At 41.4% G+C, this 25,718-nt stretch overlaps 2 protein-coding genes across 6 annotated transcripts in view; one reads left to right on the top strand and one right to left on the bottom strand.

Annotated features, from left to right (window-relative positions):
- The window catches only part of SYTL5 (synaptotagmin like 5), a 74,432-nt gene extending 63,325 nt beyond the window's left edge, over positions 1–11,107 (top strand). The window contains exons 15-19 of one of the 3 annotated variants that reach the window (XM_072357123.1): positions 2,023–2,131; positions 3,480–3,615; positions 4,562–4,770; positions 5,145–5,306; positions 5,787–5,870. In XM_072357123.1, coding sequence (XP_072213224.1) covers positions 2,023–2,131; positions 3,480–3,615; positions 4,562–4,770; positions 5,145–5,287 — 597 coding nt within the window. In that variant the 3' untranslated portion in view covers positions 5,288–5,306; positions 5,787–5,870. Of the gene's footprint in view, positions 1–2,022; positions 2,132–3,479; positions 3,616–4,561; positions 4,771–5,144 lie in introns of all 3 variants that reach the window. The other 2 variants (XM_072357115.1, XM_072357131.1) reach the window with 2 other exon arrangements.
- A 3,558-nt stretch (positions 11,108–14,665) lies between these two features.
- Positions 14,666–25,718, bottom strand: part of SRPX (sushi repeat containing protein X-linked) — a 37,184-nt gene continuing 26,131 nt past the window's right edge. For 2 of the 3 annotated variants that reach the window (XM_072340511.1, XM_072340522.1), the window contains 8 exons: positions 25,431–25,622; positions 24,655–24,831; positions 19,301–19,427; positions 18,709–18,830; positions 17,892–18,071; positions 17,306–17,439; positions 16,438–16,559; positions 14,666–15,191 (listed from right to left, as the gene is read on the bottom strand). In XM_072340511.1, the coding sequence (XP_072196612.1) occupies positions 15,011–15,191; positions 16,438–16,559; positions 17,306–17,439; positions 17,892–18,071; positions 18,709–18,830; positions 19,301–19,427; positions 24,655–24,831; positions 25,431–25,622 (1,235 nt within the window). In that variant the 3' untranslated portion in view covers positions 14,666–15,010. Of the gene's footprint in view, positions 15,192–16,145; positions 16,201–16,437; positions 16,560–17,305; positions 17,440–17,891; positions 18,072–18,708; positions 18,831–19,300; positions 19,428–24,654; positions 24,832–25,430; positions 25,623–25,718 lie in introns of all 3 variants that reach the window. The other variant, XM_072340533.1, reaches the window with a different exon arrangement.

Below are 25,718 nucleotides of genomic sequence, written 5' to 3'. Positions count from 1 at the left end.
TCTGAGTTGCTTGCTCCTGCAGCAGCCAGTGCAGTTTCAGAAAGTTTATTTTTCTTGTTACAGAAAAATCTGAGATTGTCTTGCAGATGATGTGGAGATAGACTCAGATGACTTATTTGTTTCATGTTCATTATACACTAGTGTTATATTTGGAGCTTTAGGAGGGACTGTTTGAGTTATTTCTGTCACACAACAGATGAATCTGATTGCTTTATAATTTTCAGGCATGACCTTTTGTGGGTCTTACATCTAAGCCATCACAAATCTATACTTCAGTAAGTAATAATGCAGAAGACACATAAAGAAATTGGTCTCTTCTTAACATGTGAACTTCTCTCACTTTGAAACAGGCAAGGAAGATCACCCCCAGTTTTCTAGTTTAGCTTTGTTAGTAAGAATGATCAGCATCTGTTCCTTCATGGCCCAAAAGGAGCACAAGATACCAGGAAGAGAGACTGCCTTATGATGGCAAATGTTCTTCAGTCATCTTAGCATCCAGGCTGGGATTATACCACTCTTCTTACAATCTTGCTTGACCCTCACCCAACTTATATCATGGAGTTTGATTTGAAATTGAGTGGTTTTTTCATGCAGTAATCTCTTCTTCTTCTCATTTCAATGTCGGGGGGCTTTATTTGGGTATGGAAAAAAATCTTGAGACACTCCTGCTTGGGAAAAATAGTAATGAGATGGTAAGCATTTACATTTTTCCAGCTGGAAGGTCTTGTCTGGTTATTTCCAAACCCATTATAAGGACTTTCAAACTGGTCCTTTTTTACCAAAGAAGTGAAATGAAAAATTGGACTTGTCTGACTCCTAAGTTGTTATAAATAATGTTTCTGAACTTAAAATGCTGCTAAGATTGTTGTTCAGCAAAGCTAATATTTCTTCTGAAAGCTAAATTACTGTATTTTGAAATTTAAAAAAAAAAGAAAGCACAGGTTAACACGTAAGCAAGTTACGTGCTGTTCTCTCATAGGAACTGCATGATGGAGAAAGAAATGGTGGTGAAACATTCTGTGGGTTTCATTACAGAGTATTATTTGTTTCATTGTGTACCATTTAGCTGCTTTAGTGAAAATGCCAGAGACTTTAAGACTTATTTCTTCTATGAGCACAGCATCACCTATCTTCAAGAGGAGCATGATTATATCAGAAAAAGAAAATAATTCTGTGGTTAAAGAGGGAAGCAGAGTCTAGAGCCATGATTTACGTGGGGAAGGTTGACAAACTGTTCCTGTAGTGAGAATTTCTGCCATCATTTATCCCCCAGTATAACAGAAAAAGTAATCCTTGTGGCCTTTATGAGAAATACATACAAAACCTGCGTAGTTTTGACCTTAAATGAGCTGCCTTACTGACAAAATTTAAATGATGATTTCCTGCTGTTAAAATTATACATCGGCATTTACTGCAGGTTTTCTTTTGTCTTTTATTGTAGCGACTGACATAAGTGCCATGTTGATAGTTTTGAAAAGTGCTCTGGATGTGCTTTTCTTAGGCAAGATCAAGTGTTTTCAAATAAAAGGATGCAGAAATAATATCTAAGAGGAAAAGGACACTGGGGATAACCTTAGTTTTCACAGTTTTCTATTGGAGAGCTTTGCTCTGTTCTCTTCCCCTGCCATGGTTCCCCACACCTCTGTTCCAGGAGAGACTCAAGAGCTACTCTTGTAAAATGCATGAAAGCTATTACGGATTCAAAACCTCATTGGGATAAGTAAGGACATCAGAATGACTTCTTAAATTAGCCACGGTCTATGTCTCCAGAAATGAGTTTGAGTTTTCAGTTTACTTGTTTCACTCATTCATGCTAAATCTCTCTCTTTCCCATGTATGTTGACTATATGGTGCCTACTGCCATGTGACCTTGATTTATTTAGAGGCAGCTCTAAATAATAAGCTCTAAATATGCTCAAACGCTATTGATACAACACAGTTGCAACCAAACAGTAAAAGTGAATGATTAGCATTTGCTGGATATATGTTCGGGGCTATTCATTTATTTATTTTCGCTTTCAGGTGGAGGTTGCAACAGATGTTGGGCTTCAATATAAAGGAGAACTGACAGTTGTTCTGCGTTACATTCCCCCAGAGATAAACTTGATGCTTCCTCTAGGGCAGTTTCAAGGTAAAACAGTCATCAGTGACAGTTTACAATAACATCCCTCTGGGTATTAAAAATCCTCAGCTGGTATGAAGACATGAAATTAGTGAAAATTTAAATCAGGCTTGAATATAGTAGTTGTCTTTTCTCCTCTGCCCTCTTGTGTTACATTGGACTTGAGAAAAGGGAAGGGAAAGAGGAGTGTGCACAGTAAAGTGCTGATGCGTGGCAGTGTCCTAATTAGAAAAGGCTAAGGCATTAGGCAGTATGAACATGGACAGTCACATACACATAAATCTTTTGAACTGTAGTTCTTGTGTTCTTTGTTCTGCAAGTTGTAGAATAGTGCTATAGCAGATAAGAGTAATAGACTTCCCTTAGTTCTTGCTTAATTGGCCAGAAGCTTGCCTATATCATTTTAAGTTTACTTTTTGTTCAGTTTTGCGGTGTTACACAGTAATTCAGTCTCATAAAATATCATTTTAATGGTTTAGGGTAAACCGTTATTTTTAATAGTAATGAGTGAGGGATAATTCTCTGAAGAGACAAAGCCCACTAGATTGCACCTGAGAATACATGGTTTTACAGGCTACAGGTAGTCCAGGAGGAATTCTTCCTTAGTGACAGTACTGCTGTCTAGTATTAGGATTTGATAGACATATTAGATTTTTTTTTCTAGAAAAATAACATTCCCTCTGTTTGCAGTAATGCCCAGGTTTTCTCTCTGAAAGCTAATTGCTGTCTGAAAAGTGTAGATGGACTGTTTGCATATATTTTTTTTAATTAGTAACACTTCAACGTCATTCCTATTCATTTTTCCTTATGTTTCCAGTCCTAATCATGTTATGAGTGAACCATGCTTATATATACCTCAGAACCTACAGCAGAAGCAAGTACATGTGTCCTCATGCAGCCATTTAAATGCGGTAGTGTGTCAGTGAGCACACGTGTCCTTCCTCACAGTCTGTACTGAACACTGTATCCTTACAAAAAGGAATGCATGCAGTGTATCTCTGCATTTTGAACTTTGGGACAGATTTTTTTTCTCTTTGTGATGTTTGGCTTCCATAAGGTCAGTGGTGGAATTGGATTCTGAGAGGAGGGCAGGACATATGGCACACGTGGTTCCTTCTGTTCGGCGTAGTAGTCCACAAATAATTATACTGAGGAAGGCCCCCTCACACACAACACCCTGCCCTTGTCTTTTCAGTTTTTGTACCCACAGAGAATCAGGATCTGCTATAAAAAATCCTTTAATCCCATTGAAGGAAATGAGCAAAAGAATCCATCCATGAGAATTTAAGTTTCCAAATCAGTTTTGTAGTGTATGGTTTCTGCTGATAACGACATTGCAACTCTTTTGTGTGTGCAGGAAAGAAGAGCTTTAAGAAAGGAAAAAAGGGAGAGAATCACCCGCCCTCTGGAGGTATATTAGAAGTCGTCATCAAAGAAGCTAAGAATTTAACAGCAGTGAAATCAGGAGGCACATCAGACACGTTTGTGAAAGGGTCAGTGGCTTTTTCTGCCCTGTTATGTAATGGCTGCACTACATGGTATTTTTGCTGACCTTTTTTCCCCCAGTATATCTATATGCATGTGTGGAATGTCAATACTGAAAAGCAGCTGGCACTTTGAAATGGTGGTATAGTTCCTCTTACTGAAAATAGACTGCTTGACTCCATTATGGCTTGTTTCAACTTGAAGCCTGCAGCAGATCTCAGGGAGAAAATATTGTCAGAGCTATTTTACATTAGCAGTAGCAATGTGTGGTCAATAATTCTGTGACATATTCTTAGTTAGTGGTGTCAGCTCTTGCTGACATGGATCGTTCAGTGTGGTGGAACTGGCCTCTGTTTACTTTGCACTATTGACTGGTCACATGTCAAGTTGCCATGAACCAGAAGAGGTATTGCGGTAGTCTGATCTGCATTGCTTGTTTCACTAAAGGAATTTTTCACCAAAAATAAAATGTGAAGTGCTTTTCAGACTTCATGGTATCGGTGTTTCTTCTCTCAGTAAGGACACATATGTATAGGTGATAAACTTCTGAAGCTCCTTCTCAGTCAGCCAATCCTGTTTCATTCAGGTAGACCTTCTCTTCTGCTTTGAGAGGGCCACTGTGAAACCACCTCATGTGTCCTCCCCTTCTAGTCAACATTTTAATGACTAGTCACATGGAAATAAAAAGTATTTTTGTATAGAAAAAAGTGAAAGGCATAGGACTAGGACACTTGATTTCATTTTCTGATGGTGATAACTGAAATTCTAACTGTAAGATGTAAGAACATCAAATGGAACACAAACGGAGCCAACATATGCACTTTGGGTGTATACTTAATTTAATTACAGTGGGAAATGGATCTCTGACCTTATTAAATCTGTATGTGATTGTAATTATGAATATTGTGGGATATCCTATCTACATCTTCAGCTTTCCTTTTCTTTGTCTCTAAGGTACCTACTCCCAGATGACAACAAAGCTACAAAACACAAGACTCCCATAATAAAGAAGAATGTGAACCCCCAGTGGAATCATACATTTGCTTTCAGTGGACTGAATCCACGGGATATACATAATGTCTGCTTAGAACTGACTGTGTGGGACAAGGAGTCACTTTCTAGTAATATTTTTCTGGGAGGAGTTCGTTTGAGTACTGGAAGTGGTAAGGTCCCACCTTCTTGGTGACTGCTTTTCTTATTCTGCTCTCCTTCTTTACCACCCTAAGTGATTTATATGTGTGAGGTGTAGAGATGTTACTGAGTGTGTGGAAAATATACAGAAGTTTTGGGAAACTGGAAGGGGAGAGGAGGCAATGTGTCATCCATAGATGATTTAGTTCTTTCCTTCATTGAGTGAGACACAAAAACGTCAAGCCCAGTTGCACTTAAACTGGTGCTATCCAGAAGCAGCTCCCTACACAGGCAGTAGCGTAAAGTGCTTGCCATCTTTCCATAGGTTGTTGGAGCGAATGAACAGTGATATTCGGTAACTGTTTACTAATGGTGACAAAATGTATAATGTTTTTGCAATTTCCAGGTGTAAGTAATGGCAAGGAGGTTGACTGGATGGACTCTCAAGGAGAAGAGCAGCACCTCTGGCAGAAGATGATTGACAGTCCTGGAACTTCTGTGGAGGGAATATTAATGTTGAGATCCAGCATGGGAAAACGTAGACTCTGAAAGACTCTACTACTGAGGGGTAGCACAAGTCCTTCTTATTTCAGTTGTCAGCTCTTGTCACTTTGCCCATTTGAAAATGGGTAAGGGTTGTACATTGCCTTGGATATTAAGGCTTCGTGTGAAGTTTTAATGCATTCTGCACTTTCATGCACTCATTTTAAACCCAGACTTCTTGAACAGGTTATGTTTCTTCTGAAACCTGTGAGAATGTGACCTTTTACAGAGATTGGACTGGCTTTTTTTCTCCCTTCTATTGACTGGTGGTGTACAGCTGATGAACATTGCTGGCAGGGGGCATGGAGTGAACTAATTCTCTAAGTAGCCATTTAGGAAGTAAAGTGTGTTTTACGTATCTCCTTTTGGGTCAAAGATGGCCTAGAAGACAGGAGTGATTCAGTACATGAAGAGTCAGAATGAATCTGTGCTTTGTTATATGAAAAGGCAAGAAGCCATAATGCTCATTCAGAAGGCTGACATTTCTTTTTTGTTTGCTCCTCAGGCTGTGCACTGCGGGATGGCAGGCATGGGATCAAGTAGCTCACTAAGGCCATTTCACTGGCCAGCTGCACAATGGAAATGTTCAGCAGATGAAGGGGTATAAAGTGTCTGTGTTCAGGTGTTCTCTTGGTTATTTAGTGCACTGTATAAGTGGTAGACGTGGCTCAATGTGATCGAAGAGTCTCTAATGAAAATAAATTACAACAAGTCCTAAAGAATTTCCAGAACTGTGTGGTATTACCACGTTTTTCATGTCAGTTGACAGCTCTAAGATCTTTCAGTGTCATTGAACAGAAGGAATATAGTTACGTGCCTGTCCCACCTGATGAGTCTGTGAGGTGAGACACATTCTGGTTTGGGGCATAGCTAAGACCTTGGCTCAGCAAGGTGTGTAGTAAAGTGACAGGATTAATACATGCTCCAGAATGCTTTGCACAACTGTGGAATATTTTCCAGAATGGGCTAGGATTCTGTTCAGGTGTGCCCGTGCATCTTAATTATTAAACAGAGTGGGGTTTCTCTCCTCAGCTGTCCTCCATAAGTTAGCAGTAGATTTAATAAGAGTGGATTTTGGCTGATTCAGTCATTAATCTTACTAACCACAAGTGTTTAAGAGTACTTTGCCACTTGGTTTCCTAAAGTGATCTTTATACCTGCTTACGTCTGCCATGCTTTGGGGATTTGCAATGTTGTACGTGAAGAATGGTGTTTTGTGTCATTGTGGGGTACTGCAGCATTGCTAACAGTAGTAGTAACATAATAAGATAGAATTATAGTCTTTTTCAAGGACAGAAAATGTCTGTTTGTAAGATTGGATAATAATTTAATGGTGTGGCTTATAATTGCTCAGGGGCATGAAGCAAAGGAAGACAAGTAAACTGGATGAACAATGTTTCCTTTGAATCTCTCAGAATTGGAATATAGCTTCCTGTTTGAACTATTTGAAATTAATCTGTAGATATTCTTTACACATTATGTATTTTTCCCCAAATATCTTATTTTGGAAGCAGTGTCATATTAGTACCAAGGAAACAAATTTGAATATTTGGAAACATAATCCTTACATAAAATATCTAGGGGAAAAATTCAGAGGATGCATCTTTCCCTGCAGGTCAGAACACGAGTATTCAAAGATTTCTGTGAAGAATAAAGGCCATAAAATCTAACTGGTGAGAGAGAAGGAAATGCTGTTCTTTGCAGAGTAAAAGTTGCAGGAAATCTAGATTGAATGGAGAACTGATAGCTAACTATAGGTAAAATTTTTTTCATCTGTAGCAGTCCTGGTGTTAGTCACCTAAGTGTATTTTTGAGCTGAATCCAAAGCCTTAACATTTGCTGTCCATTCCGTCCTGTTGCTCCATATTCCCACCCCACCACCCCCTCCCCCCTGAAAAAATTATACTGGTTTTGAGGGGCTTAAAAATGCAGGGCAGCTTGCAAGCAGTCTTGAAAAACACTAATATTTTATTTAAATTTGTTTTTATACATTTTTTTGTTAAAAATAGAATCTCAGTTTTAATAAAAAAACTATCTGCTTGAGTATATGTATTTTCTATTAAAATTCTGATGTGAATTTAAGCAGTCATTGGAAGCAATGCCTTTTCTCACAGAGGGTGGTGACGCACTGGAACAGGTTGCCCAAGGAGGTTGTGGATGCCCCATTACTGGAGGCATTCAAGGCCAGGCTGGATGTGGCTCTGGGCAGCCTGGTCTGGTGGCTGGGGACCCTGCATATAGGCATATAGCAGGGGGTTGAAACTAGATGACCATTGTGGTCCTTTTCAACTCAGGCCATTCTATGGTTCTATGATTCTCAGTTTGAGACCCCTAGTTTTCAGAAATTACTGAGTCATCTTTAGAAACGGAGTTTGCGTTTAAGAATCCCACATTGAGAATCAAATGTCAATGGTTGTTCAAGAAAGCCGACTTCATTTTCCTTCTTCAACTGTTCTTCATTTCCTTCTGCAGCTCTGCTCAAACCGGGCAGTGAAGCAAGTTCAGTGCAGGTTTAGTCTGTTTTTCATCTTATGCTGCAGATGCTGTGAGCTGATGAAGTACAGCACAAATATCAAGCACACACATTTTATGATCTTCCTTTTATCATTATAGTCTTTCTTTCAAAATTAGTATCTGCATCCTGAAAAGGAAGTAAAACCTTACCTTTGGCACCAAAACTACCTTCTATTTATTGTTCCACATGCCAGATGATGTGGGAGCAACAAGCTTGATTTTTCACTTGCTGGAAGTTGGCTTACGATGATAAATTTTGTTTAATGTAATGATTCGTCAGGGTAAAATTCCAGATAGGGCCAGTGAGGGACAGTGGGCAGTCTGATGGGGTTGTTTTTGTTTCATTTTGGTGTTGGAAGTAGGAAAATAGTAACCTCAAAAATCTACCAAGTTGGACCCCAAAATTGAAACCTTTTTCTCTCACCAAATTGAAAACCTTAAAATAATTGGAAATTGAACTAAACCTTTGTAATTTTGTGTAATTTTGAAGGGTATTTTCTAAGTGTTAGCATTGTATCTAAATCTAGCCTTGCTTTGAATGCAAGGCTATGTTTTACTGCTTCAGCTTCTACCCGCTTCCCTCCCATTTTTAGGGCCTGCGTTAAGAGTGTGAGATAAACAGACTCATCCAGAAAGCATCGCCTGTATCCTATAGATTTTGGAAGGGAAAGAATTTTATTCTGAGTCTGCATCTGAAAACATAGGCCAGGCTATGAATAGTCTCTAGGTGTCAACTGCAGTACAGCGTATGAAGGGAACAATTTCAAGTGGGAATTTAATTCAGCCAAGACAGTGAGCGTTGCTGGCCATTGATGGGATTTGGAGTAGTGCAGTGAAATTACATCCAAGGTTAGCAGCGGTGATTCTGCATTATGGTAGCATACAGTGCATATCATGCTCTGCCTCAAATGAGCCTTGGAGAGATGACAGTTGTCAGTATGGACACTGGAGCAATTTGGCTGTTCCGTGATGTTATTGACAGGTTTGTAGAAAGCATTTGATTTGTGGAAAATGTCACATTTAATTATCTCTGTTACATCCTCATTCTCTTCCTTTGCAAAAATCATTTATTGCTTGGAAAAAGCACGAGATGATTAACTGCAGATGTGATTTCCTGTATCTGAGATACTGGAGCAAATCACCTAGAACCGTCCATCATCACGTATCGTGCTTTACTAGGCTGAGCAGAAATAGGGAAAAGCAGGAGCCCAGGCTAAAGCCTTCTATATATATAAATGTTTGTGATATTAAGGTGCATGGATGGTTTATTTAAGACCAATTCTTAGGAAAGCAGTCACTTTTAACACCGATTCGTAAACTCCTATCTTGAGTAATCAGACACAGGAGAACTGATGTTTTAAAGCTATTTCTCCATACAGAGTTGAATAACTAAAGATGCTTCAGTGGAGAAAAATTTTCACTTCAGTGTTTTTTGTAGATGTGAAAGATGATGCATGCTACTAGTGGTGTAACTGCTGTCTTTCCCCCCTTGACGCTTGATTCTGAGGGTTTGACCCACTAATGCCAAATGAAAGAACAACTTAGGCTGTAAAACTTCATGTGAAGACATTAATACATCCCTAGGTAGCATGGTTATTGCCAGTATCTGTCAGGAAGAGCTGATGCTGAGGGCTGTCCAAACCCCGCCATCAGACTTGATTATCCAGACCTGTTCACTGGATGTTTCTCTGCTCGACTTATTAGTTGCACAGGGACTTCAGGCTTCTAAGTGTCAGTGATCTTGCTTGCATGTTTAGATGCTCAAATCAGTTCAGACGGTCTCTCCTTCTCCTCCATCTCCATCACGTTTCCATCTTCCTGTGCTAATCCAAGTGCCATTGCCTACCTTACATGCCTTTTAGACAACACATTTTGATATTTCTTTCCCAGCTGGATGCTTGGCAGTTGGTTTATGGGAGAAGGAAGTGGGATGGTGAGTATGCTTTGGTCACAGTGCATTAGACTGGGAACTTAATGTTCTCTGTCTTTTCCAATAGAGATTTTGCTAGGGTAGCATAAAAGAAATCATAGAATCATGGAGGTTGGAAAAGACGTTCAAAGACTGTCCAACCATTAACCTAATCTACTGAGTCCTATCACTAAACCATGCCCCTTTGTGCCACATCCATGTCTCCTCAGTACCTCCAGAGATGGGGAATAAGCATTTTAAAGTATTGTTTTATTTTTCTTTTCCTTCCTGGTTAGGCCCTGTGTGGTACAAGTAGACAAGGCTGTATTCTGCAAAATGTAAACTGCAGCAGCAGAACAGCCGTTGAGCATCCACTGGTGCTAACTGATGAGATAACATGAGGGAGGCATAGAGGCTGGCATTGTTCTGGCTTCACAAGGGTACATTGGCCAACAGGTATGTGAAGCTGGTGATTTGCTCTAGAGTCAATGCAAACAAATTCTGAGTCACTGAGTACAGTACTGATCTTCAGCAATGACAGAAAATAGCCATCTCTCAAGAGATGCTATGTGCACTTTGTAAACCTTTTATTCTTTTCTTTTGATACTGTTTTTGATGATGGTTGTTATTTATTTAACGTGTAGAAACATGAACGTTACAGGACCTTAAGAGAAATGATGGTAAGAACATGTGATTAAATCCTAAATTGGATAGACTTTTATTTGCAGAGGTGTTTCTTACCTTAGCTCAGTATGAAGCACTGAGAATCATGCTCGTAGAGCCTTACCACTATGCCCTGTGAATTTCCTGCCTGGTGATTTCATATTTGCAGATGCTGTTTGATAAGTCATAATAAGACAGTGTTCATTATACTGTGTATATTGACACTGGAGAGTGAATCTCAGCTTGCTTTCATAGGTGTTCCTTAGGTTGCTTTTGGGACCCACCCTTGCTGCATCACGGCTCTTTACATAGAATTGCTATTTCAACAGTTCTACTCTGTGGCAACAACCTACCTACGGCTTTGCACTGCTGCTCTTGAGAGCTGGGTGTGTATTTTTGAGGGTTGCTGTAGTTGCTGGGGTTTGCTTCAAGCCAAATGCAGTCCTTTGATGCAGTGAATTGAGAATGCTACATGTCCCTCTCGCCACCTTTGTTCTGCTTAAAAATCTATTGCTCGCAGTATGTTTGGTTATTCTGCCGGATATGAACAGTAGTAGAAGTAAGTAGCATTGCAGTATATTAAGTTCTGCCCAAATTCAGGTGAAGCGTTTCCTGCCCGGAACATTTTTGTACTGTGCACTGTATGTTCAGTTCTGTGGACACAAGTGGCTGGTAATACACTTGCAGCAGTTGTTAAGAGTGTTGTTCTGCCTTTGAAAATTAAAATGATGGAACGTTGCCGTGTCCCGTCTCTTCTAAAATGCATTGTAGTGAACTATAACAGTGTCTCTTAGGGATATCCAGTTATCTCTCTGAGGTAAATTCATTATTCACTGCCTACAAATGAAGTAATGCTAGAGGTGGGACTGCACTGATAGTCCTTCCGTCTGTTTTTGTCTTCAGTTCTACAGCTTACATATTTTTAATGCTCATTTTCGTTTCATATGCGTCACACCAAGTTTATATCTAAGAAACTAGGAAATGCACTGTTCTTTTCTGCTGTTAGAGTGTTATTTTATCTGTGCTTTAATACTGTGCATTCAGTTCCCCCCTTCCGTCTCCAGATCTCTTCCCTGACCCTTAGTTCAGGGTGCTGCCTGCCTGAAAAATCCAGGTACGTTCAAAACACAACTTCCCTGTAATTAATGGTCTGGATTTCTTAAGATAAAAGACACAGAACCTCTTGGCTTGCTCTCTCCAACTCATACTTGGAACTGAGTCATGCTTACTTCAACTCAAGCTCTTGGCGCTGAGGTCTCTTCACCTCCGCTGAATGTACCAATTTCCAAGGTTTGTTACCTTGTACCCTTTGTTGTCATTAATTGTGTTACTCAGTCTGACTCAGGCTCTTAGGTAAGTACTGAGCTGTAACAGAACGCCACATTGCAGTCGTTCAGCACAGAGCTGCTGTGGTCAGGAGTGCTGTCATCAGAGCTGTGAGGCTTTTCTAGAAGGGATGGTCTGAACTTCAAGAAAGGGGATATGCAACTTTTGTCTCCCCCCCTTGCAGGTGTGCGATGGCAGGGATTATTCTCATTAAACGTGCAGATTCTTGTATGGGTTTGGAGGAAATTCTGGTCACGCAGAGAATTGTTTGGGGGCTCCTGGGAAATGGCAGCAGTCTTGTTCCAAAAGATGTGGCATGGCAGAAACAAAAACAATTTTCTGTTCTAAAATGATGGAAGCTTTTCACTTGTTGAAATCATATTCAAACCCAAGACCTATTTCCAGACTGACACAGATGCCTCCAGCCCCTGGCTGGGTGCCCACAGTGATCTGTCAGTTCTGGAGCAGGAGAGCAAAGGAGACTCAGTGCAGGTTCTGCTCCCTGGTTGTGCTGCCTTTAATCCTCCCCACCCAATTTGTGCTTGTAACAGGATTTGCATTTTGACAGCAGTGGTTGGTAGGATTAGCAGCCATGCCAAGAAGAGCCATGACAGATGTCAAAGGAAGAGTCCAGCCTGCGTGATTGTGAGGAAGGCAGGTAAATCCTATCTGAAATGCTTTTTAATCATTTCTGATTTTTAAGAAGTGGAATGAATGATGTAGCTACTGCACCTTGCTTACACAACATGATTTAGAATGTGTTTGGAGATGTTGGCCTAAAGGCAGTAGTACCAAGTCTGTCATTCATTCTTCTCCCAGAAGGGCAAATCTGCCTCATACCTGCAGCCCATACCTGCATGATGATCTGGCTCCAAGTCAGAGATGGCACATGGTGTTTGTCTGTTCCACAGAAAATGCCAGAAAGCTTATGTATTTTGTCAAGAGCAGCTTTTGCTAATCACAGGATTTTAGCAGGTGTTCTGTGTAGAACTATAACTGGTAATCCAATCACTCATGCACTTCCATCCACTTAATTCAATTTCCTTTAGTGGACTGGTGATTGCAATCACTTTCCAGCTGCAGCAATCATCAAGCCCCACTCTTATTCACCCAGACATGAAAGATGGCTGCATGCACCAATTCTGCATCTAAAATGGAGCAGCAACAGATTGGAGCTGCAGAAATAGAACAATCAGACTCAGTGAACAACTGGATTTATTTATTATTTATTTTTAAAAAAGTAATTGGAAAACACTAATGTGCTTCTTGAATGAGTAAAAGGGCTGCTGAAATGACCTGTCCACCTGTGCATTCATGTTATGCATACAGATGTGCCAAAGCAGCAATGGCCATATCAGTATGTTACATAGATGTGTCCTTGGGCTGGCTGTTCTGCAGGTGTTGCTTCAGACATGAAGTGATTTGGAGTGCTGCGTCTTAGTTTCTGTAGCCACCAGTGTTCTTCAAACAAGAAATGAAACGGCTGTATCCATCAGCTGTTTATTTCTATGATTTCATCACCCAAACAGTCCTTGCATCTTGGGAACTCTTGGACAGCTCATTTAAAAGAAGGCTTCCTGCTCCTCCAAGTGCCCATCCTCACAAACCTGGCAGTACCACCTGCAGTGTGCATCTGAATCTTCTTTGCCTTTGGCATCAGGTCTGAGGGAGGTCTTTGCCTTGGCTGTGCAATGCTATCATGCCTTCTCTTGGGTTAAGGCTCCAGACCATTTCAGAAGCAGCCCATCTTCTCCACTCGCTTCAGTGCTCTTGCACTAAGTTTTCTGTTAGCTTTTGCTAGTGACTGTCACAATAAACTCTGCTTTACACTTAAGCATTTATCTGAAACCAAAAGGGCCACGCTGTGAATGAGCCGCACAGACACTGAGATGCTGTTCAGTCCTGAGGGATTACCCACCTGACACTTCAAGCTATAACTCATACTTCTCAGCACTTTTCACTCCTTTTGGGTTTGTATTCTTCATGCACAGTATAGATTCTTTGTAGAGGCTGGGCGAGGTGGTGGGTTTCAAATAAACACTAGAGAACTGTATCTTTTTTTTTAATTTCCCCCTAACAATTTTTATTAAGCGGTGTTTTTATTGTTGTTACTGTTAAGTGATGAGTTGCAAAGAACTATTTTCACAGAGCTGGAAATGATGAATCCTTAACAAGGTTTCCCTGTGGGAACGTTCCACTGCCATCAGAACAGCAGCCCAAGTTGTCTCCAGGATGAAAAGGGAAAGAAAGCTGTTGCTCCAACTTGCTGAACATGGAACACCAGGTAAGAGCGTGTCTTTCTATCAAGCATATGACCTTTAGTATTTACCACTCATTTTCTATGTTGCTCACCGTTCTGTTATCAAATTCCTCCTGGCACTGACTCCTGTAAACCTGCCATGAGCTATTTTCTTTTGGTACTGCTGGAAGCAGTTACTTGCATCACCTTTGGCTTATACTTTTTGTTTGAAATGGACTTTATTATGTCAGATCTGTTATAAGACAAGTCCCAGTAAGAACTGGGATTGTTCAGTCTGGAGAAGAGGAGAGGGCTCAGAGGAGACCTCATTGCTCTCTACAGCCACCTGAAAGGAGGCTGTGGTGAGGTGGGGGCAGTGACAGCAATAGGATGAGACATAATGCCCTCCAGTTCTGCCAGGGGAGGTTCTGGTTGGGTATTAGGAGGAGCAGAAAGGCAGTGAGGACAAGCTGCCCAGAGAGGTGGTGGAGTCACCATCCCTGTATGTGTTCAAGAGCCGTGTAGATGTTGCAATGAGGGATGTGGGCAGTGACGGCTGGACAAGATAGAGGTCTTAGAGGTCGTTTGCAGCCTTAATGATTGGATTGCTGTGCGCTCATGGCACAGACATTCACCTCTGACTTAAGTTGTTGATAGAAAGGTATTTTGAACCAACTTTTATGTTAATCACTAAACATTAAAGCTAAGAGGACTTCTAGAGCACTATTTCTTTGCAAAACAATATTTTATTAATAAAAGACTTATAAAATGGGAAGAAAGAATTTTACACTGAATGAAAAATCCAAAATAAACCCCAGGAGACGTACCTCAATTCTTTGATGTCTGTACAAGCAGTTCTATTGGGTAGCAATCCTACGTACACGTTTCTCTAAAGATACTCTTTGAAAGTACAAAAAAGCATCATGCATACGCCCATGCAGAGCAGCTACACAGACATAACGATACACACAACAACTCTGTACATCAGTGATGAAAAAGCCATGCTTTCCGTAGCACCGAGGGAAGAATTATCTGGATAAAAAATTCACTGGCAAAATGCTAACCCTGCAATTCTGAATTAAGGACAGGACTGGCCAATTTCTGCTTGCAGTTTCATCTCTTCTTTTCTCAAGGGAAAATTGTCAATAAGTGCAAAGAGCTCAGCTGGTGTTGCCGGGAAAGGATAGCGTTCCTTGTCCATTCCATGCTTGTCCATCACCACAATGTTGAAATTATAATGGGGGATCCTCAACAGCAGCCTATCCCAAGAGCAAAAGGAAACAAAACAAAAAAGTGCTGCAGATATTGACTGAAAAAAAACACAACAAAACAACCCAAACCATTCTGTGATATTATTCTATGATGGTGATGGAGCTAAAGAGTTAAAGGTAGACAATTCTGTTTCTCTGCTGCCATGTAATACAAAACCATGATGAGAAAAAGCAGAACAAAATGACTTAAGTCAGTTATCATTGCTCTCTGCTAGCAACTAATTTACCTACTGGTAACTCCAACTTTGGAGATCAAAACCCAGCATCAATCAGGGCAGAGTCCTTTCCTTCACAGTGGTTCCTGGACTTCTTTCCTTAAATTACTACCACTTATCCTGCCAAATAGGCCTTTGCTTTTGGCTCTTGGAGTCCTCCTATCCCCAGGCAAAGCTGACACTTAATCTCTCTTTCCAGTGAGAACCCTGCCAGTTCAAAACCCAGTCAAAATACTTCAGACACCATAAAATTGATATATAAAATTATATACATAAAATTGATGAACATCTGTCAGGCTGAGGAGGCTGAGTTCATTTGCCCTTTGAAATGTGGTCCATATCACACCTGCACGTGGGACTTCAAAGAGCACCCACTACTTACCTTCTGGCCTGACCACAGCCTCCAGCAGCGCTGCATAGATGAGGGGCCTGGGGCCATCCTTGCCAAGTGATTGCAGGCAGCTGGGACTGCATCAAGCCAATTCCAGCACAATACAAATGTGTTTGTAATCAGTGTTTCCAGTGACAGTACCCAAAAACATAAAGGCATAACATCCCTCCATCCCTGGATGTGCTCAAGAACCAGGTTGGATGGGGTCCTGGGCAGCCTGAGCTGGTGGGGGGCAGCCCTAGTGAAAGCAGGGTTTGGGGCTGGGTGGGGTTTGAGGTTCCTTCCAGACCAAGCCATTGTGTGAATCTCTGATAAAGGGACACACAGAGATCTCACCTGAATTAGCATCGTTTATGGAGCAAAGAGGCAAGGAAGACAGCACTCGAGTGAGCTGCTCCACAGACAATGTAAATACAAAACACACTCTTAATTTCATAAATCCCAAATGCCCAGCAATTTTCAGTAGCTCTTGCAAGTTAGTAGAGAGTAAATACTGAAACTTACTCATAAAATCTACTTGCCTTTCAGTGTCAGTACAGTAAAATGCCTATTTAGATAATAAAATGCAGGAATTCAAAAACAATATCTGTGCTGTAGCCCACATAACAGCAATCAAACCTTACTTTACCTGAGTTGCAGTGCAAGTGAAGGGGGCAGCAGCTTTACACCTATTCTTCCTATCTGCGCTGGGAAGATACCAACCAACTCAACAACAGTAACGTGTCGGAGGTCTAAGCCACACTGTGCTGGCTGGAGGAGTTGAAAGAAGAAAGAGGTTAGCCATCAGAGAGAATGCAGTTGGTGTGAGTGTTCACATAGAAGCTGAACTTCTCAAGTTAGTGAGATGGTTTAAGCTGAAATTTGTCCAGGGGCTACTAGATGAAGGATTCTAAAGAACACCACCACACAGAGACCACCACCACGAGTACTGTAATGACATTAAAAGATACCAAGATTTGTTACAAAATACCACAGTGGCACCTCCAGCATTCTGGGTGATTTTTATCTATGCTGAGCCTCTGGTCTTCTGTCTGCTGGTAAACAATATTTCTAGAGCTTGTCGCACTTCTTCACACTGTAGTTACAGACCCCAGACTCATATTGCATGAACTGTAACCACTGAAATGCTGGATGCTTCTTCCTAACTCCTTTGGGAACTGAATGATGGAGTGATTATTAGAGTACGGGTTTAATATTAATGCTGAGAGGATGGAAGAAGGCCAGAACTGCCTGGATTTGAGTAACTAGTCAGTCAGAGGCAGTACAATCCAGAATAGATTTGAACTGGAAAACAGGGAGATGATGTTTAAAGTCAGGCACACATAAAAAGGATTAATCCAGAACCACTACCACTCTACTACCAGTAGATCCTCTACTGTCCAGAACGCCATAGCTGAAAAGTTTGCTGATTTACACCAACAGCAGAGCTTATCTTATCACGTGTCTAAGTAAAAAAAGCTACAACCCCCTGCAACCCACCCTGGACTGTGTTTTACCTGCAGCATTCCCAGCTGCATCCTGTAGAAGAAGTTGGCTGCAGTAGGAGTTGAAATAATTAGCAGTCTCCGCTTCTCATAAAACTGATCCAGAAGTGCAGCTGCAGTTCTCACATTCACATTAATATTCATGGCTGGAATTAAATTTAAAAGAAAAGTTATAGAGAACACTAAAACCAGATCAATTTCTAAAAGGATGAACAAGCGTCAGATACAGAAACACGGGAACAAGAGAATAATAAAGAAGAGACGGCTGAAAGAATGACCTCATTGAAGCCAACTATTTCATCTTAAGCTGTAATGTGGCTTACAAAATGGTTTGACTGCAGTATGTGATCTTTTGTATAAAGACCTGGGCTGAAACACACTATCAGCTGTAAGGCACCTTTGTTATCCCAGGAATAAAACAGCCAAAGGTGGCACATGCTTCAGATCTAAGAGTGAGTTGGCAGGGAAAATAAAGATTTTTTTTATCTGAAGGGCATTCAAGTTTGTAGCTGTATTTGACTCCAAGCTTCTTCCCCAGTTCTTACTTCTGTGAGAACCATCATAGCCCTTTCAGTAACGCAGCGAAATACTCACTTACGTGCACAGGTTGGCTCCGCTCCTGACCACCCCAAATTGTACTGGCACACTCTAGCCGGGCTGCCTTGCAGCTCATAGCCTCCAATGCATGAAAATTCACACGTAGCACCATAATTATTTCCATCACCTGAACACTTGATGTAGCCATTATCTGGAGCATTTAGTTTCACACAGCGCCTGACTTTAAGAAAGAAAGACAAGACATGGAGGGGGAAAAAAGAGGCAGGACATGAATCACAGCCAACAGCACACCAATATGGAAGATGTTTTTTCTTTTTGCTATTTCTGTTGTTAAAATCAAGTATGCAAAAAAAACGAACAAATAAAAGCTCTTCTTAGTATCATATATAAGCTAAAGGGACACAGATATTGAGGGGTGTGTGTGTGTCACTGTGGTATATGGTAACAACTGACCATAGAGCTCAAAGAGATCTCATCATGTCCACAGATTCAACTGCAGATTTCAAGACCTAGACTTGTGAAAAGGCAACTCTTCTTGACAGATGGGAGGCACAGCTGTATAGCTCCTTCTGCTACTTGATTCAGCAGCTGACATTCTCAACAGTATGGAGGAGGATGGATCACTAGAGCCTCTCCTTGACTTGCAGCATGCCAGATGCACACCCTGCTGTGGTTCTGGCTGTCAGAGACTCAAGCAAGATGATACACTCAGTTGCATAGTCAATATAAACGTTAAATACATGTATGTGTGCATACGCACAGACAAATACGGAGGTAGACAGGGACATTTCTAAAGCTGCCTACTAACCCAGGTGCACATCAGTAACTGTATTTGTAGTGTAGAAGATCATTCTTACCTCTAACTTTAACAAGGAATTTGCAAGTGCCCTTATTTTCAGCTCTGTCATACACGGTATACTGGATTTTATGGTCGCCTTCTGGAAAATGTGACCCTGGTGGCAGGCCTTTCAAAATAACACTAAAAACAGGAGATAAAACAGGACAGGCATTCATAAATTCACTGGTATTCTCCTACTTCCAGCACTATAAAAGCCTAAAGAGTGAAGTCTGGGGCATGCTGAGTTTATCCAGCTGTTTTACATGGCTAAATAATGAGAGTAAGCACAGGAAGAAGCTGCATAGTGGGGACCGGGTCAGTCACACATGCTGCCACCAGCCCCACTCAAAAAGATGCCATTCCATTGACAAAAAGGGAGCAGGGCAGTCAGGGCCTGCTTGCTTCTTATAAGACAATTCATAGTATAGCTGAGCATAACGTAATGCCCAAAAGAACCTAACTTAAGCTTCCATATCTTTATACAAGAAAAACCTGAAATGGCTCATCCTATTGCTTTTCTTCCAGGAGCAATACCCAGCCAAGGCTGTAGTCACTCATCGGACAAGTCTGCATGGGATATTTCCCACAGACACCTATGGATTTCTACCTACTCTGTCAAAATCCCATCAGCGGTGTCCCTTCCCTCCGGGGTATCCCAGAACACTCTGGCTGTCAACTTGTTGGGCTCCGCAGTTTTCTCCTTCACGCTTGGGCACTGGATTCTCGGAGGTTCTGTATCTGTTGAAATAATGATTCTATGATAAACCTCAGAGAAATGGGCACCTTTGCATCTGTTAGAACTGCTCATTTTCTTTGTAGTTACCATCCTGCTGTCAGAGTAACCACGTTCAGCTGGCCTCTTCAACGCCAGAGATGGCCCAACCAATGCAAGTGAAGCCTGTGCTTCTCACCTTTTTGGAACACGAGTAATAGATGACAGAGATCCTCATCACTCCCCTCCCCATTTCCCCCCCAAAAAAAAGCCTAATGAAAACCATCAACTTGCTGGTTATTTTTCCTGCAGCAGTGGCAAAAGAGAAATAAATAACACAAAACTGACAAAATTGTCATTTCTGTAGAGAATTACTGCTGCATTTTATCAGGTAATTCTTATAATAATGCGTTGCAGGTAATAAATGAATAACAAAGCAGATCAAGTACGTTTTGAAAGCTCAATTAAGTGCTAACAGAACATTGTGACTATTATTAAGGAGTACGAGAACCGTGGTGATGATAAAGAATCCTAATGCTGGATAAAAGTAACACATTACTGCTTGCCTTTCTTTGATACTACTACATCAGTGAACCAAGTCTAAACACCATAACAATTATTAAAACATCCACCTTTAATTACTTAGTCTTTGGTTTTTTGATCATCACTTGAGCTGCGCCCAAAATAAAGTCTAAATACATGAAGTCACACTTAAAAATAAGCAGCAAGACAGGACTGCTCTTTACCTGCAAGTAGATGACAATCCCTAAAACACTGCTCAAATTTAGAGGGTGGCAGGCCTTCATTTCTCATTTGCATGACAAAGCAAAATCTGTCTTTCAATTAAAAAGAAATGAGAAAAGCTTTGGGTCTTTATAAAGCAACAAATTCATAACATAACACTACAGGCCTTCATATACTAAAGCAACACAGTGTCTTCCATCAGTTTAACATATTGCAGTACTGCAGCCCTGCTATACTCCCTTCAAGCTTTAATAGTATTTCAGGAACTTGACCACCTCCAAAGCTGACTTCCATTTATTTATTTATTTTTATTAAGAAAAGATTATTCCTTTAACCCTGAATGCTTTGTGAGACACTTCATGGCAGCTCTGCCCTCCTCTACAAAACTACATTGCTCTCAGTAATCCACTGCCAAATTAAGACGAAAACCAACCAGATATCACCAGGTCCGCTTCTGTTCCTGGTGAGTTTGCTGTGGCTACAGCTCAGCACCACGGTACTGACAGTATAAATTAAACAAATACAGTGAGAGAACAAAAGTCAGAATGGCATTTAAGACACAATGCTTTAAGCACTTCATTCATTCAAAACCTCGTTCCATTGTTTAGCACACAGCAGACTGGCTGGCACAAACCAGCTCAGACTTCCACTCCATAAAGACAAACAACACAGTTAGTGCAGGAACAAAACCACTAGGCACCCTCTGGAGGAAGCTATAAGACTGCTGACTGCTGGGGAAGGTTCAGCAGAGGGGAAAAGAGACCCTAGAAGCTGTGAATCATCGCAGTCTCTCTCATAGCAAGTATTCCTGGGCAGGGTTGGAGGCAGGATGCTTTGCAGGGCACTCTGACCTCATATGATTCTTCTTAACACTTCTACTGCTGTGTCACTGCTGAAACTGATTTATTTAAGCTGTCTGGCAGGGCTGTGTATTTACTGGATGAGACTTGCCAGGAAGGTTCACATCGTAGGCAGGGAAACGGAATTTCCACCAAAAAGAATAAGAAAAAAATAAAAAGCATTGGAGCCATTTGGCCACTGCTCTTCCTGTATTCTTGTCAATTGTTGCTTTCCTTGGCTTCCCAGCAACGACTGGTATGCTGCCCTATGCTCAGAAGCGGTGTTGCAGAAATCACAGAATATCCAATGTTAGAAGAGACCCATTAGCACCATCGAGTCCAACCCCTGACTCCACACAGGACCACCCAACAATCAGAGTTGGCCAAACCTTTCTTGAACTCTGGCAGCTTGGGGCCATGACCGCTTAAGTCAGGAGGTTAGCAGAAGAAATCAATTTCAAAGCTGCCTTTTGAACTTCGTTGAGAAAATGTTAAGTTTTCAAATAGCTTTTACATTTATTCTCTTTCGCGTACTAATGGCCATATTAGCAACATCAACAACCAAATGTAAAGATCTTGTTGACTGCCTTTCTTGTCTGCTATTTGCTTGTGAGCAGGGGATGATGAGAGGATTTAGCAGGACAGAAAGAGAAGGGATGGTATTGAGTGGCCAGTGCTCATTCAGGAATCTGCTGTCACATACAAACCCTGCAATTAGTGCTTCATGGCTGGAAGCTAATTCAAAACATTATTGTGTGTCAAAAACATAGAGACAAGAGACTGGAAATCGTGAAAGGGTAAATGAAAAACACTGTTCTGTCCTCCACAAGGCACTGCTCTGTATTTCAAAACATCCATTATCACTGCCTGTATAATTAATGACTCAGGGTGCAAAGCCCGTTTCAGACATCAGCTGTTAGTTAACCACCTATCAGTACAGTCTTCCTAGGATGTGAAAAGAAAGGCTTAGCATGATGACAGCCATTTACCACAACCTCTGCTATAAAAGCAGCAGGAAACGAAACCTTCAATGAAGAGGAAAAAAGAAAAAAAAAAAAAGAGACGTTTTTAACTCTTCTGAAGAAAATCCCTATTTCAGTCTACGTTACAGTGAATTAAAGACGTAATGGAAAATTTATTCAAGTGAAAATTGGCATTTTTATCTAACCGATAGCTGCAGCAGCTATACTTCGGTCTTCTTCCTTCAGTTCAGCATCACGAAGGATATCATCCCTCTTATGGGTGGGAGAGGGGATGAACTGCTTTGTTGGAAGTTAATATCCACTGTCTATAAGGGCTCCCATAAGCGACTGCTAAAACACACCTAATTTTCTTGAAGAAAAACAGCATCTCTTTTTCCTCCTTTCAATGAAAAAGATTCTGCAGGCAACGATGCTTGCCTGATGCTACACTGATCTTCTATATTGCTGTGAACAACAAGAATTTTTGTGCAAAATCGCTTAGCAGTGCAACTACAGTGTTAAAGTTTAGAGGGAAGCCCCATGTTTCCAACAGTTATAAATTCAGCTCTGTGATAATTCTGCCACACTTTATGCCAATACCTGCAGTGTCCCCAGCCCTCTCTGCCACCCAGCGATATGAACTTCATGCTTAATCACAGGCATGAGCTGGTAACATCCCTTCTGAGTCACAGAATGGTAGAATAGTCTGAGTTTGAAAGGACTGACAAGGTCCTTTCACATGAGGAAGAGCATCTGTTCAGCTGGTTCTCTTTGGGCCCAGTTCACTAGCAGCTTTTCTGTACTAGTGAACCACACTAAGGAATGCGTGTTAATCACACTGCATTGTGCTTTGAAGGCCATGTTTGGTCACAAAGAATTCATATCTTACCTGTCAAGAGGTTAAAAGATAATCTTATTTAATAGCTTGCTAACTGCTTAACTCACTAAGTAGGTGCAAAAACAGCATGCACAAAGTTTGAAAGGGTCTTCTCCATACCATGTGGTATTACCCTGTATAGTTGGAATAATACAAGTGTATAGTTGTAATTACAGAGTAAATAGCCAGAGGGTATCTAAGGAAAGACTCACCAGTGCGGAGGCTTTCAGTTGAGATGGATGCTCATCAATATTGAGGCTCAACTCAAGAAACCCGTGAAGGAGCATTCTCCAGAAAGAGATGCTACCTTACTGGTAGTTAGCCCTTAAATGGGATCTAGGAGAGGTGGAGCCAAGCTCCACCCCTTCCAGGAGCACAGCTGAATTGCCTCCACCTGTGCTCCCACAGCTGACTCATCACTTGCCTCAGATGGTTATTCAGAGGTTCAGGCTGTGATCAACAGTTTCCCTTACATACCCAAACTTAAATAATGCTGTTACTTGGTTACTTTGGACTTGCAATCTTACCCTATGCATTAACCAACATTATTTTGGAATAAAAAAGAAGTGGAAGTGTAACCCTAAGCTTTTCTTATTTTTGCCTAAAATAAACTTGCTTACTTTCTATAATGCAAGCCAGCATCTTCAGCAATAAGCACACCGATGCCAAAAACAGACTGAAAGAGCCAGGAAATACAGAAAACATTTAATGATTCCCAAACTTGAAAGGATTTGTTTTTCTTTTTCTACCCATGCCACAGAGAAGGACATGGCTCATTTTTGTAAACAAAAACGACACCACAAACAGGCTGGACATAAGCAGCAGGATTATTCATACATTTGCACAACAAGTAGCAGGAAAAATAAAAAAAATTCTTCAAATGTGAAGCCTCAGTGGGGAGACTTCAAATTTATTTACTCACCTAGAATAAGCAGCACACACTCTGAGGAAAACCAAGATACCATATACAAAAAACACTGAGCACAAATATCCTACCACCCACAATATCCTACCACCCACAAGCTCATTTTACTGGTAGCCAAGTCAGATGGCTAAACTTTTCTTTGTGGGCAGCTGTTGAACCTTTCTCTAAGAGAGTGGTCAGGCACAGGAATGGCTGCCCAGGGAGAGGTGGTGGAGTCGCTGTCTCTGGCAGCGTTCAAGAGGCGTCTGGATGAGGAGCTAAGAGAGATGGTTTAGTGGTTTGCTGTAGCTACAGTAATGGGAGGATGGTTGGACTACATGATCTTGTAGGTCCTTTCCAACCTTGTCATTCTATGATTCTGTGATTCTGTAAACAGCAGCTGAGACTTCGCTGCCTATCTGCCGAATCTTGTCAGTTGGAAGAAAAGCTAAGTCTCGATATTTGTTTCTGTCCTGATTGATTCATGGATATAAAACCAATCCTACCAACTGAGATACCCATGAAACTGGTGACTCCATAATGGAAACTGCTGGCAAAACTCATGTGAAACTAAGACTAGCTCACTGTGGTCACCATCATGACTACAATCCATCCATACTCTCTGGGACTAGCTGGAAGACTGTGATACCAAGAAACAAAAGCAAGAGAGGATGTCAGAAAAAGGAGTCAGTGTCCAACCCGTCCAGGGAAATATCACAATGCAGACAGAGCATCCTACTTCAAGGTGCTGGCACAGCTGCCCAGAGAAGCTGTGGTGCCTCATTCCTGTAGGTGCTCAAGGCCAGGTTGGATGGGGCCCAGGGCAGCCTGAGCTGGGGGGGCAGCCCTGCCCACAGCAGGGGGTTGGGCTGGGTGGGCTTTGAGATCCCTTCCTTCCAGCCCAAACCATTCTGTGATTCTACTTACCCACACAGGAAGCTGGTCGGCCACTCCAAGCTTTGTTGTCCATGCATGTCACTATGCGGTCGCCTTTCAACTGGTACCCTGGTGAGCAGTAGTACTCGCACCTGGAGCCAAAGTAGGCACCATCCAAGCACTTAAATCCCCCATTGGTTGGCATGGAGAGTGTGGGGCAGCGCTTCTCTGAAACAGAGAAGAGAGTTCTGAAAACCTGTTGATACTCCCTTAGAATAATGTCCTGGATGTACTGCAGAGAAATAAAGGTGCAGCTACCAAGCAAATTCCCATGTGAGATTTTTGCACTTTTCTTATTTAACTTATTTATCATCTTTCATATTCAATTTTACACACACGTTAGCCCAATGCAGTATTTATATGAGGGAGGTAGCATGTACACATATGTTTTACTGCAAGAGCCCACTTAAGCACCTGATAAAAATTGCATCAGCTTACAAAATCCACAATGGACGATTTTCTAAAGAAGTTTTAAAGCTCTTTTCATAAAACTCTTCCTGCAAATAAAAACCCCACACTTGTAAAACATTGTCCTCTTTGTCCTCTACTTCACTTGTGATACTTATCACACTATGTACCACTACAAGACCTTCGGGTGACAAGCCAGTCTACACAGCCCAGCATACTATCCAAGACTAAACAGCCACCAAAGATGACTGTTTCACCTTGTTAGGTGTTGTTTCACTTTGCTTAGGACTCACAGGTTTTGGCTACACCGAGTACAAAGATGAGCAGAGCTCAGTGCCTGCTGCATTTGCACTACTTACGTTTGCACAGCACTTTCCCAGACCAGCGTTTACTCGACTGACAGATGAGCTGCTGAGGGCCATGCAGTTCATAGCCTTTTTGACAACGGATATCACATCTTGTCCCCAGTACATTCTTGTAATATTCCCCTTGAGGTGTCCTGCAGTTTGCATAACCATGTTTCACCTTAATTGGAGAGCACCACGGTGTTTCTAGCACAGAGAACAACAACAATAAATGTACACGGCACTTCACAAAATGTAAAAGGTCAGACACAATTGTAAAAGCATCTTCATACAAGGTCACAG

This window comes from Excalfactoria chinensis, chromosome 1 (genome assembly GCF_039878825.1).
Source record: "Excalfactoria chinensis isolate bCotChi1 chromosome 1, bCotChi1.hap2, whole genome shotgun sequence".
NCBI classification, from domain to species: Eukaryota; Metazoa; Chordata; class Aves; order Galliformes; family Phasianidae; genus Excalfactoria; species Excalfactoria chinensis.
Note: the sequence above shows the minus strand (reverse complement) of the source record. Positions and strands in the feature narration are given on the sequence as shown.